The following is a 14,624-nucleotide window of genomic DNA, read 5'->3' as shown; positions in this document are numbered from 1 at the left end:
CATGTTATTTGTTTCCCTGTGTTTATATTTTTTACCTAAATCTCTCTCTGTGCCACAGTTACGTCAATGCAGTCACATCAATTTTGAAGTCGGTCCAAAAGTTTCTGATCACCATTTTACTATCTTATGAACAATAACATAATATTTTATGAATAATATCATAAACAGATGTGTATATGCATGTATAAATAATTAAAATTGCTCTAAAAATATGCAAAGTATACAAGGGGAAGTATTGTTATGTATTGTTAGAACCATTTGCATTGTAAAGCAATTATTGGTCTAAGACCATAATGTGTTAACTGCAAGTGGTACATGGGGCATGTAGCTAGACATAATTCATTTCCAGGGTTAAAGATCTTCTTGTTTATACAAAGCTGACACATGACCACTGATTGTTACTGCTCACATTTAGATGCACAGCTTTGCTGCTGTGGGATTTCCTGGTCTGTATGTCTACACATAGTTCTTTAACAAACTTTTGCAAAAACTTAAATTGCTTGACATTGTACCAACCCTGAATTACTTGAACCTTTTAATCCTGGGGCTGTGTATTATTTAGACAGCCTCTAATTGCATCTTTTTTGCATTTCGAGTCTCTCTCTCTCCCTCTCTCATTCTTTGTGTGTAATAATTAATGCTTCTCCTCTGTGTTTCTCTGTCCTACTCTCAAAACCAGCCTCTCCCTTCTGTGAGGAACTAAATTGAAAAAAGGAAAAAAAAAAAAATGCCCAAAATTATATAGACAATGCTGGTAACAACATTTTCAGATGTTTATTATTTTGGGGTAAAAAATATTAATCTTGGTCAGGATTAAGGCAGTTTAGAATCACTTGTATTTTCATCAGATTTTTTCCAATGTGAGTCAGGGGTTTTTGTGTTATTAAGAATGTGGATGATTGTTCTTTTCTGTCTGTGTAAACAAAATATTTTTACTTGTACTTTCTAAAAGAATTTTTGCACTGCATGTGTAAAAAAAAAAAAAAAAAAAAAAAAAAAAAAGCCAACTCATTCATGTGCAGAGCTCAGGCTAGTCTGTTAAGCTGTGAGTGACATGTGATTTTCAATTAATCACTTTGGTGGGATACTAGGTGGTGGTGCATGCTGTGTGATTGTTACCTGACCTCACTCTCCTGGACATGCCCCCCTTTAGATGCTCTTGTTCCCTTTTTCTCCAATAGACACTGGCAAATGCACTCACACACAGCACCCCCCTGCTGATGTGGCAAGTGAAGCAAAATAACTCACTCTGCCACACAATTGCTCCTCTGCCTTGCTCTAGGCACTGACTGCTTTATTCTATGACTTTTTCTCTTTTGCACTCCCTCCCCCTCCTCATTGGCCCTGTATTTTTATACCACACTGTAACTCAACTAAAACAAGAGGCCGCGATGGTGAATTGCTTGACCTTTCTCAACATGCAATGGTGTCTGCGCTGTGTGGTCTGTGTTGGACCATACATCTAGTCAGGTTTGCAGTGCTGGGCACAGTACCATAGTTGTAGTGTTTGGCAGTAGCATATATAGATTAGAATGTCAGAAATTTCTTTTATATTGCTATATTAAACAGACAAAAACATTTCTTTAAGACACAATTTTACTGTACAAAATGTTTTATAGTTCTCACAAAATACATTTAGAAAGCTCCATTTTAAATAAAATTAAATTGAAATATTTAAGAGACAGTGTGTTGACGTTTATCTCAGAAGCAATGCTCAGACATAAACCCAGTTATGTGTTGATGTTTTTACATACACATTAAAAACGCAAAAACTCAAGAAGAGCATGACAGATGATGCTAGAAAAACCCTCCCATGGTCGTCAATTATAAATATAGACTGCGGGTTACCAACTCGAAGCCAGTGTAATCAAAACAGAATATGGTTACAAAATTTTTGCAACACAAGACTAATATCTTAAAAAAAACATTGTGTACTAGATGAAATACAAAGGCTTTGGTCTGTTTTACAATCAACAATGATTAAATCTGATATGTACTTGTAAACAACTGCCAAACACATTAGAACTCTGTCAAGCAAATGTTTAATCATATTTATAGGAATTAAATATTTTAGTTGCACATTTTTGACCATAGGACACTATAATACAACTATAGCTAATAGACAAATTGTACCTGACCCTAAAGAAATGTATTTTCATGATGCATGGAACATTTATAGAATATTTTTGGGGTTATAAAAAAAATATTGGTGAAATCTTTCTTTCAGATTTCTATAGGGAAGACAAGTACTTTACATTTTGACATAAACAAGCTTATAATGAAGACCCAGTCTACCATTTACTACATGTGTTTTATTTTTAGACCTGTTTTTGTATACTTAGATTCGATCCCAAATGTTCAAGCAGAGGTTCCATTCTCTGAGGCCTCTCAGCATCAGTTGGACATAGATTCTTCTGCTAATGTTGTACATGATAGGATCATTATTTCGTTAAGATCTTCCCAATGCAACTTTTAATGATATGCCAGTGTCCAGAGATCATGCAAAAAAGGCTTGGTAGAAAGTCTTGATATAAGCAGATTTAAAACGATAGTCATGGCAGAATCTCCCAACTCTCTCCTTTGCACACACCACAAAAGACCACCATGGTTTTCTAGCAGGCCATCTATCAGTACTTTATCCTGTTTTTTATATTAACATACAAATGGTCATATACTAACACACCAGAAAAAGGAAACAATGACTGAAGTTGGAAATAGAAAAAGAAACAGGTAAGTTTTTTGTTCCATAAAAACACCGGGCACTTTACAGAGGTCCATATTTTTTCTCCTGTCGCTTCGGTCCGTGAAAAGTCCTCAGTTTGTGAATGTGCCTTGAGCTACACAACAGCACACAGTCCCGCTGGATACAAATGTCCCAAAGCTCTCATAAGAGTCCTCATGTGTCCTTTTTTCCAACCACTCTTGCTTGGCTTTGTTCTAGCTCTCCTGCGTGCAGTGGGTGTCCTGAAGCCGGAGGGGCAACAGCGGAGTGAATGCTCAAAGAGTCAAGTAGCTCTTCTCTCTACTGTAGTCTTGACCAGTACTGAGACATGTCAGGCTCGCTCCCTGGCACTTGGACAGGGACAGACACTCCAGGAGAGATGAGTCCTGCACACACAAGTATGAACAATACATTAGTGAAAGAAACGTAGTATAGTAAGTTAGCGTTGCCCAAGAATGTTGATAATTAAACATGCATATTTAGAATGGTGACCCCAAATGGCTGTATTCACATTTTAGAAATTGTAGAAAATCTGAGGGCAAAGATAAATGTTTGGTGGAATATTTTTCAAGGACTTGATTTTCAGTTTTGCTAAAACTATCTGTGATTTAATGTTCTGTGTGACTGAATAGTCCTACCATTTATGACATTTTCTATATTTGTTACTCACCATGCTCTTATTGACAAAATTAATATCTCTGTATTTGCATTGTTATGATAACAATATTTAGATGATATTTTAACAACAATCAGAAATGTGCTAAAATGTGCCCTTAAATCACTACCTTGTTTGGGAGATTTTTTTCTCTATTTGCATTTTTAATAGTAATATAGACAATATACTTGTAATTCTACAATTGCAATATAATATTTTTTTCTATTATATCTCCCACTTTTACCATACAATGTTAGCCTGGCATCCATCTCAGACTTGCGCTATGCTTTTAGTATGTTGTGACATGTGAACGCGACCTTTTGTGCAAAATAGGTAGGCAAAATCACAACACACGGGCTGCACAGTAAAACACTCACAGGCTCAATAAATTGAAAGCTGCAGCAATGGCATTTAAACAGAGAGGCTACAACGGGCAAATGAATCAAATTAATTAGCAATTTAGCACAGAGGAAATGTGGTTATGCATGATTAACTCTTCATGACTATAACTGGTATATATGGCTCTCGGTAACAGCATTCTAATGGGGTGGAACTAAACTATGGGCAGGAGTGTCGGGGCTGACACGGCGCCGTAAAGACGGTGATGGCGAAATGAGCTTCAGTCATGCAACAAAGATATAATTGATGGAAAGATATCTTAGCAGACAATGAGAGCATTTTCAAATGGGTGGGAGAAGATAGGGTGAATAAATGGTACCCCCATGTTACAGTATGCGGTGGCAGAGTACAGGAAAGAACACAAGTCATACATAGTGAACTTTTCTGCCTACCTGTTGAGGTGGTACCAGAAGTGCTCATTGATTGGCTGTTCATATGTGCCTGCATATGAGGGGGCGTGTATGTTTCGTAGCTCCGACCGTTCACTGGTGGACTGGTAGGCAGCATGCAGGAATAAGAGGAGGTCTGGCTGGGCTATAGGGGAAGAGAATGTTCCATTAGCCAACCACTGGTTTAACTGTTTGGTATATAACCTATTCTTTCTGTATTTTTCACGAGACTAACTAATCTTTTATTAAGAAGCTACATGTCCGTGCTGGTGTGTACTTACTTGCATAGGTAGGTTGTTTGCCATCGTGAAGCTGGGCATAGGAGGCAGTGCACTGTAGGTATTTGTGAGTGCAGAGTCAGGTCTACCGAGCATTGACCCCGAGGTGAAAGATACTGTGGAAGGGCATGTTACAATTAGTTCAGTGGTCTGTAAGAGTGAGCTTAGCGTTATGGGGTTATAATGGATTGTCTTTAACAGTATAACACAGTTTGTCAGTGTGTAAATGGTTGGTTAATTTGGTGTCTGTGTTCTTGGTTTGGTGATTATCAATTAAATCCCATTATTACCATATAAAAAAGTTGGTTCTTATTTTTTCCCTGAGCATACATAACGTAACTGATGGGGACCTACCGGGTGTGGTGGGCTGTGGAATGGCCTGGTACACACTAGTGCTGAAGCTACTGCTGATGGGAATGTGACTTGAAGAATTGTTGGCCTGACGACGCTGGTTCCGCAGTTTTTCCTCTCGCCTCCACTTTGCTCTTCTGTTTGAGAACCATACCTTTCCAAAAAAATAATAATCATAAAAAGTGAGTTATTTCACTTGGTGGAAAATGTCGGAAGTGCTGAAACGAAGCGTATTAACTTACTTGTATTCTTGCTTCGGGCAGGTCGATTTTGGCTGCTAATCTTTCCCGCGCAAAAACGTCTGGGTAGTGAGTTCTTTCAAATTCTAAGAGAGCAGCACATGCATAAAATGCTACTGAGTATCATACCGATGTCAACAAGTTGTAAAATAATTGCTGTATTGCAATATGTATTTATATTTTGATCTGACTGATTTATATCAACCAAATTCAGTTTGTATCCAAGTACCTTTTTCGAGCGCTTCGATCTGTTCCTGCGTAAAAGACGTGCGGTTTCTCTGGAGTTTCCTTTTGAGCTGCAGGCGCATCTGTGTCTCCTCTGAATCCTCTCCGTTTGAGCTGATGGAGTTGGTGTTCTCCCCTGTACCGTCTTGTTGTTGGCAGCCATCTTAAAAAAAAAAAAGTTAGAATGCATTCAGTTGACCTAATTGTTTCATTACGAATGTACGAATGTGTATTTTTCTGCGCATGCCTGGAGCTAATTGTCCTGCATGTCATGAATTAATTTGCGTTAAGGCTGATTCAAAATAGCAAGATCCAAAGGCAGCTCGTGTTGATGTAAAGCGGTGGTTTAAGTGTTTATAAAATATTGTGGGAAAAACAGTCTGTCCAGGGCAAAAACCCTTCTCGTACTTTTTACGGTGCAACAATGGTGTGTGTTCTCAAAAGGTTAAGAGAAATGTGACAAGATGTGGCGAGCCTCTTTTCAGAGCCCACGAAATGTATTAAAACCTCAAACTCGCTCACTAGCTCCCTTTTTCTGGGCCACAGCAATGCTTCAATGGTCCGCTCCCATATGGGCGTTGGTATGGCCATTGAGGTGACCACCAACTTTTGAATAGAAGAAGACGCTTTTCAGACTGATACAATGCCTTCAGGAGTAAGGGAAACCATTAAGCTATGGTCAGAGCCAGGGACGGGTACTGAGCCAGTCCTGGGTGGGTGTAATGTATGGGAGGGGGAGCAGTGGATGACAAAAGGATCCTCTCTCTGTGGAGGCACACAAGGCTATAGTGCGTTGGCATTGTGCGCACGAGGATCCCAGTCAACAGAGCTTTGAGTCCAGTGTGTTAACCCTTATCCACTACCATCATTAATCACGTCCCTCAGCCAGCTACACGCCACTCAGGATTTCTGTCTTCAATTGGAAACAAATGAGTGAGGAGAGAGCATGCAAGGCCCTGAACAACTCCAAATAGGGCCCATGTATTCACTGCCGCTGCGTGTCCGCGGTGGGCGCGCAGACCCTTTCAGCTACGGGCCTGGGCTTATCGCAAAGGCCTGTCGACTTGTTGGACATCATTATCACACCGAGGAGTTAATGCGAAATTAAGCAGGGGGTGCGCTCGAACATAATATTTGACAGGAGCCAGTTTGACAAAGACAAACTGTGGCTATGGAAAGGTTATAATAATTGAAATTTTTGGCTTTTCTGTTGTCTTTTGTGTGAGTGTGTGTAAGTATGTGTGTGTGTGTGTGTGTGTGTGTATGTATGTGTGTGTGTGTGTGTGTGAAAGGAATTAAATAATTATAACTCATAAACTGCTAAATATGGTTTGGAATTGGGCCTTGTCTCCAATATCAGATGTTATTAAACGATAAACAATATTTATTTATTTATGTATGTATTTATGTATTTATTTATTTATTACTAATGACTATGAAATTGACTCTTGTTCGCAACTTTCTTTTTAAACTAAACTTTAAACTTTGGACAAAATAGCTAATTTTTAGACTGCCACATTTATTTATGAAATTATTAAAACCGTGTTTCAAACAATTTAAACCGTTCATGAAAATGTTTTCAAGTTTAAAATACAACAAGTCTGTACGTAAAGCAAATGCCACATGTTTTCTACAGACAAAAGTATCCAAAATGCCATTGGTTTGTATCTGTGCTCGCTATTTGTTTCTCCACTGCGGATAATCCATAAAAAGGAATGAATGTGCAGCTATTATCCGTCTGCCAGACCCACTGACGCTATGGATGGGATTTGTTTTCTTTATAAAAGCGCTGGGAAATAAACTCATTCTTTAGTATCACGATGTCTCAACCAGTGAGGCGGAAAAGCAGCAGCAGCAGAGAGAGAAAAAAGAGTTAGAGATACCGAACCAATTGCGGCACCTTTCAGTTGCTGAGACCGGATCAAAACACTCTTGAGAAACCGCTTAAAAGTGAAAGGGAAAGTGGGAGACTAAATCCTATAGACAGGATTTAGAGCCATATAGGCCTCAGAAAGAGATAAAAGCGCAAATCGGCGCAGAGGTTTTATTCGGTTTGCGCTGGGTGTCTATTTGGGCATGTCACTTGGCGCTCTGTGTGTGATGTATTAAATATATATTTGGTATGGGCCTAAATAACCAATTATATTAATGTGGTTATTATTATTATTATTATTATTATTATTATTATTATATTATTATTAACAATTATAATAGTCATATTAATAATAATTATTATTATTAATTATTGTGCGCTAACGTGTTAATCAAAGAATAATATAATAAAATATCTTTTAAAAGTCCGATTTGATAGGCCTACAGTTAATCTATATATATATATATATATATATATATATTTTTTTTTTTTCTAAGGCATGCATTAAATAATTAATCTATAATGACCTATAGCAAAGAGCTTACCTGCGCAGTGTTCTAAGATTCCTGCCTAGAGGGAGGGAAAGGGGGGCGGGTTCAAGTGTAGTCCGCCTCACCTTCTTCACACTTCTGCATGTTGCCATAAAGATGCACAAAGTCTGTTCTAATGAGCAATTACATAGTGTCCAGCGTTCCCATAACCAGCCCTTGCGTGTGAAGAAAAACATTCCTTTGTACTAATTTACGCGCATGCACTCCCCCCTCGGCCCGTCAGAAGAGGCTCGGGTCTTCTGGAGGGACACCTTTGCTGAAAAGACTAGTCGCTGTCACGCCAACTACCCCTGACCATTCACTAAAGGTATTCACAACTTTCACCTCAAATCTTGTGCATTGTAACTATCACTCAAAATAAAAACTGTAGCCGCAATAAATATGGCACATATAATTTCTGATCCAAGGGCCATCCATGCCGCGTGCGTCAAGGTGTCTCTATAGGCTATTGCCGCGCTCCGTTAATGAGACTCACCTTGGTTGGGCTGCCCTGGCACCGATGTTCCGGGGTACCAGCCTGGCCGGGTCCCCCAAGTTCCTGTCTGACCGTTGAGCATTCTCAGCTTGTCATACATGCCATCTGCGCCCATCTGTTGCTTTTCACTCGCCAGGTTGCGGAGGACTCTGTTTATCGATGACACCTGAATGGCATAACACGTATGATAGGTAAGATGGAGCCACCGTATAACCATAGTAAAGGAGGGCGCACAGGAGGAAAGACTTTAAGTGGCTGGCGCGCATTGCAGTGTATTTATTAAATCTGAATGCATGGATGATCTTTCCCATTGCCGCATGAGAAAAGTGACTTCATGTGGTAAATTAAATCATGCACATAACTTCCAGTCAATACACTTACGCTGGGTATATTGTCGTTGGTGCAGATCCCCTCCGACAAAAGTCTGTCACGGATCTCCCAGGCGAAGATACTCGGACACTCTCGTTTATACTGTGCGATTTTGGCGACTACCTCCGGAGTGGCAACCCTGGGCTTGCTTCCGCCTATCGCTCTCGGCCTTATGGAGCCCGTCTCGTAGTATCTACCCAGGATCTTGCTCACGCAGCCGTTGGATACCTGGATCAAAAACAAAAGACACAATTCACATCCATTATTTAAGACTAGTATTCACTGAATTTCTTGTATCGAATAATTATCACCTTTTCACTGTCCAGCACTTGGACTTCATCATCGGTCTATAAACACAGAAAACATGCCTTCAATTGTATAGTAAATAGGCACGTTCTACAGCTTGAGATACAGGTGAATTACTTCCTGTTTATCAGCTTAATTACATTACCATTTAATGTAATCGTGCGTAATGCGTGATTTACTGGCTTCAAATCACACCCGCGAAATTGTGATCATGATGATTGTTGTTATTGTTTGTAAGAAAATCATGCTTCACCTTCGTTTTTTTCTTTCCTTTGGAAAGGTTTACGTCAGTTTTGTGTTGAAATGGAGAGTAATCTCACCTGCAGGATCCTTGAGATGTCGCAGGGTCGCGCGCCACTGTGAGCAAGTTCAACTATTTTCTGCCTGGTGGAATCCGGCAGCGGTCTCCCATTAACAAACACACCACCGAGTTGGTTCACGCCACTGTGACCTACATGGAGACAAAGCAGCCACGGTCATCAGAGCGCTCCGCCCGCGCAAGTAAACTTCAGATATACGTGATAAAGGTTCATCAAACGATAGAAAGATCATGGCAAAAGAATAAAATGGAGAATGGAGACACAATATACGTGTCGCTTGATGTGCAAGCCCCTTTCAAAACTAGTCTCTACCTGCTCTTTAAAATATGAACATGCAACTTAAAATAATCAGCATTCATCAGTGACTCTAACTGTGGATCAATAATACAGTCGCTCTTTTGTTCATGCATTTTCTAAAGCAAAAATGTTTAAAAACCGCATTAAAAAAGACATTTGCTGACAAATTTTAAACATGTAAAACAAACAGCCGTGAAAAAGGCACCTAATGTAATTACGCACAACTATTTCATGATTAAGCTACTGTTAAAATCTACCTTTTTCAAATGACTCCTTACCATCCTATTCCAAATCTATAAAGCGATGTATCATGAAGCAAACCTGAAGCCAAGAGGAAGCCCTGACTCCCCGGAGTGCTGAGCTGCTCTGCTTGTGTCTCCGCGCTGCCTTCCCCTGCGCTGGCGCCGGCTACATTGACTCTGAGAGCAGAGGCTCCTTAGCAATAAATAAGCTCCAAATATAGAAGAGGGGGAAAATATGATGAGCCTGCCTGACATTTGTCTTTAAAATAAAGCTAGCTGCACGTCAAGTTTGAGCTTAATTTCTGGAAATAGGCGGAAGTCGCCTCGGATCATGCATGGGAGGCTAATTGAAAAGATCAGTTGGAGCACTTGTGGCAGGCATGTCACTTTATGACACCGCTCTGCTTTTGAAAATCGCATCGTCACGACAAATAGTAGCATGATAAAACGACCCTTTCTGTCTGCATTTGGATATCACTCAGACAAAATTGGACGCTACTCGTTTTCCCTTGGAGGGAGACTTTGTTTTAAGGTGGCCGGGGGCTATGCGCGGCCACAGAAACGAGGGCGCGCCTGGATTCTTAACATATTAAAAGTGACAAGCAGTTTTCCCCCCTTGTTTGTATTTGACAACAAATGCTCACAGCCACTGCAGTCCTGTTGTGTGCAGTCGGTTGGCGTCTTTAGCCTGTGCAATATGTCAATGGACTTCTTTGAATTGGCCTACCACAGTTTTATAGAAATTAAACCTTTAATATTCTGTGCGTAAAGCTGGTGTTTGTGTTAATATTCTTATAACAGAGACGCGATTGATAAATCCACTATCATCCCTTGTTCTCCTTGGTAATTCCAGGATTAAGGGGAATTAATAGAGTTGTTTCTGAAACTGACCTGGCTTCTTACGCACGACTGCTGTGCGGCTTTTCCATGCCTGTGTCTTTACCTCTGATTTACTACGATCTCATAAATCCAACAGATCGATAAAGCTGTCAGATAAGGACATCACATCAAAATGTCCTAAGGTTAAGTCTTAATCATAGCACAATTCCCTGAAGTGACTGGAGACGATCTCGCCCGCTGGCGCTGATTATGCGCCTTGTATTCTATTGCGAGTCGACTAATAGGAAAACATATGGTGTCAATTTGGACGCTCCCCTCTATATACACCCAGGAGTTATTAGCACAAAAGCCACAGAGACCGTCGCGACCTTTAGACAACCCAAAGGGCCGGGCCCAATAATATCTACTAGGCAATTCGCAGCAAACACCACGCACTAAGCCAGGGAGCATCCTATTAACATCCACCCGCGGCAAACAGGGGCACTGGGCATTGCACTGATATTATAAGGCCTTAACAAAATTAAAGAAATAAATGTCCCAAAAGGCATCCATCTGAATTTGGACTTGATCATACTGCGCCATCAAATGATGTAAACTAATCCACACACATGAAGGTATATGGGCAATAATAATAAAGTTATTCCACACACCTTCATCACAGATGTCAAACACCTCTTGTCCAGCAGCAAGAGAGAAAACGTTTCATGTTTATACTTTTGCTTTGACACACAAAATACAGCACTGGCCACTTTATTAATACAACTGTAACTCCGTGTTTTTGATTGGCACCCACAACAATGTGCTTGTTAATATTTATCATCCGCCGTGCTGCTAACACCGTGGCCTTGGTTATGAGTATTTTCTTTTTGCCTCTTGCGGTCTGTTCGTGAAGAATATGGAGTCATCTACATAAGACATTATTGCTATTCCTCATGTTTCATGCAGGGCTCTCTCTTATCTACGCAGCTAATCTCGTATGCAGCCTGGCAGCCAGCTCTAACGCTAATGCAGACGGCTGTGCAATTATTTAATACCAACTCAAGCAGAAACATGAAAAAAATCTGCATCCCCTCTTTCAACCCAACCCCCTCAGCTTCTCCCTGGAGTAATACGACGTGTGATTAACTTGTTCAATATTAACATCTATAGCGTAGCATTGCAAAAAGAAAAAAAATATATAATATAAGAAAAATAAAGTAGGAGCAATGAGACGACTATCAAATCAATCAAATGAATATTTGGCCTCAGCTCAAAGTCAGGGATTTTCTTTATGTTTTTCAAAGTGCCAACAGGTGCATTAATGTCAGTGGGCGCTTCTATGTCATGCAATCACAATTAAATTGGCACTTATAATTAACAATAAAATAAAATAAATAAACACAACTTACTGTTCTGCATCATTGAGGCAACGCCAGACTCCCACGTGGCTTGATTGTGGTATTCTAGCGTCAAAAGGGAATAAAATAATAGATTAACATAATGCACAAACCTGGAAACATTGTATATCTGTAATGTTAGTGATTCAGTATTTTAGAGGCTTTTATTTGTACAAAAAAAAAAAAAAAATCCTGTTTCAATTTATTCTTATGCCATTTTTGCGAGGTATAAGACAAAAATATCAGTAATGACATCCTCAGTGTATAATTTTGTATTAATTAAACTTGCCTTGAAACAGAGTTGACTGTCCACTCTATTACAATTTAGTCAATCATCTGCCGTTTCACTACTTAATGTCTCCCTATAGGACAGAGCAAAACAACACATTAGCACAGCCTCACCTTCAGCTATCTTCACCCTGCGCTCTAAATGGTGCCTAGCAGTCACTTTAACGCAACAGCATCCATTTTGCCTTTTCCTTAGTTTTGCTTCATTTGTAAATTGGCCAATTATAGAAATGTATTGGCTGTCTCGTTAAAATGTTTAAAGGAAAGTTGATTTACAAGACAGTCAGTTCTTGACCGTTCCCTCCCGTTAACACACCTCAAAAATTTGGACCCGTGCGTCTAAAAATACACCGCTTCCCTTCCAAACATACCAACAAGTTCAGATTAATACAAAGGGCCGGAGGCATGCATCCACCCCCTCCGGGATCATTCATACATGCACAGCCATACACACAAGACCGTGACCCTTCTGCTGCCGCTATAGAGACTGTGTGAATGTGGGTTTTGTCTTCTCTTCTATTTTAGAGGAAAAATTAAAGTAATTTCTTGTGCTAAATATTTGGTGGTTATATCGGTGCTGCTGGTGCGGGTTGTAAAGCGGTTTTAAAGACACAACAGCGCAGTAGGGCGCTCAATTGGGAAAGACAAATGCATTAAAAAGCCTTTGAATGGAGGGACAGATAAAAAGGGGGCCAGGCAGGGAGTTCTGAAGTTTTCATTTTCTTCCTTCACCAAAAGCTGTGTTGTGTGCAGGGCAAAATGGTCTTATACCAAGGTCTAACATAGACTAGTGTGAGATGCACTAGGGCCGCCATTGCAGTGAGTTTGTTGCTTTCTTTTATCTCTTAACAAACAGCTAGCCGACGCGCTCATTAATCAAACTCAGATTCCATCACCCTGGCCCACATAACCCCGGCTAGCCTATTTTACCTCAAATTCCGGAAAACATCCAACAGGCTGAGTGGGCCTAATTAGAATTTAATGACCCAATGTTAAGGTTTATGCATTTACGCACATGCATGTGAAAAAGCTACCCACGCTGTTTAAAAACAGGGTACAGTCAGTCCGTTAACTTTGTATAGCCCACGTTGGTTAATGATTTAAGGCCAAAAGCTCAAACGTTTTCTTCTGTGGTAAGAAGGCCTAAGAACTGATCTGCATTTCCTTTCTTCAAGTAAGCCGTGACAACAATGTCTGCGCCTCTGACAACATTCTTATACAGATATACTGCTCATATGTTTCGGAAACAAGTTAGAATGTTGATTAGTTGATTAATTTTAATTAATAGCATACTAAATCAGAAGTAACATGGAAATAAAATGAACTTAATGTGTATATATATATATATATATATATATATATATATATATATATATATATATTATGAAGTATATTTTTGGATATTGTGGACAAATATTTTTGTCTAATCTGTGAGTTAAAATATCCTGAAAATTTTCAGGTATAAGTCATATTTCATATTTATTGCCATGGTGTCAGGTGCAACTTTTGATGCTAACTTTTGGGCTTCTTTTCGTTTAGGCCAGGTATGACATGTTCATGTTTGTTGCGTTCGCTTCGGAGCGCGTTGTTGTAAGCTTTCACTTACATCGTGAGAATAAAGTAGCTGATAGGCCTATGTCTAGCCAAACTCTTGTAACAGACATAGATATAACTGGCCTCTTCGGTCCCAAGTGCTTCAGAGAAGCTCTCCTTTTTGTAAAGGCGCTTGGGTGACTAGCCTGCATGAATCAATCTGACACCTTTCCTAAACGGGTCATTGCGCCCCATTCTCCACGATGAACACTGTCCTGGCCCAACGTGACTTTTTACTCTGTCATAAATAAGAGCTAAAGCTATCCGCACAGGGCCTAAACACAAAAACAAACTGTGCAAAAACACAAGAAAGCTTTTGCACTTTTCACTTAAAGAGAAGAAAAGCCTTCAGTTGTCACTAATGTTGCCAATAATAATAATAATAATAATAATAATAATAATAATAATAATAATAATAATAATAATAATACACTTTCTCACCTTTCTGAGGCATCCTGTTTCGGTGTCAAAGTCCTCGGCAAACTACAGGCTCAGCCCAGTTTTCCAGACCAGGCACAAAAAAAGAAAAAGCCCACACAGAGCCGAATCAGTCTCTCTTAGGAACTTCTGATGAGGAAAATTAGTTTCCAGTGGTCTTCAGTGGCGAAGACAGAGGGGATATCCCTACGAAAGAGACAGAGATTGACAGTGAACTCAGATGTCAGGACGCACGGTGTTTGGCGTGGATGTGCGCTGGCGTGTGAGTGAGCGAATGAGCGAAAGGGAGAGAGAGAGAGAGTGGGAAAGAGAAAGAGGGGGTCAGGAGGGGGAGTGGTGGAAGGAGGTGGGGGTAAGAAAATGAACACACCTATGCTGATTGGTGATGGGACAAGTGT

General features: G+C 39.9%; 1 protein-coding gene across 8 annotated transcripts; it reads right to left on the bottom strand.

The window, feature by feature from the left end:
* Nucleotides 1–3,009: 3,009 nt before the first annotated feature.
* On the bottom strand, nt 3,010–11,944 carry pax6b (paired box 6b). Of its 8 annotated transcripts, none has more exons than XM_055154557.1 (12): nt 11,920–11,944; nt 11,182–11,211; nt 9,153–9,283; nt 8,838–8,873; nt 8,515–8,754; nt 8,158–8,323; nt 5,263–5,421; nt 5,037–5,119; nt 4,798–4,948; nt 4,447–4,559; nt 4,169–4,310; nt 3,010–3,108 (listed from the first exon to the last, which is right to left on the bottom strand). In XM_055154557.1, the coding sequence occupies exons 1-12, from the start codon at nt 11,930–11,932 to the stop codon at nt 3,023–3,025; spliced, it is 1,350 nt and encodes a 449-aa protein (XP_055010532.1). In that variant the 5' UTR covers nt 11,933–11,944; the 3' UTR covers nt 3,010–3,022. The 8 variants fall into 8 exon arrangements, with proteins under 8 accessions (XP_055010532.1, XP_055010525.1, XP_020797124.2 ...); XM_055154550.1 differs by having other exon boundaries at nt 11,182–11,205; XM_020941465.2 differs by having other exon boundaries at nt 8,539–8,754; nt 11,182–11,205.
* Nucleotides 11,945–14,624: the final 2,680 nt, after the last annotated feature.

Source organism: Boleophthalmus pectinirostris, unplaced genomic scaffold (assembly GCF_026225935.1).
Source record: "Boleophthalmus pectinirostris isolate CB_2022bp ecotype Guang Dong unplaced genomic scaffold, ASM2622593v1 HiC_scaffold_19, whole genome shotgun sequence".
NCBI lineage: Eukaryota > Metazoa > Chordata > Actinopteri > Gobiiformes > Gobiidae > Boleophthalmus > Boleophthalmus pectinirostris.
This window is presented reverse-complemented; position numbering and strand designations above follow the sequence as displayed.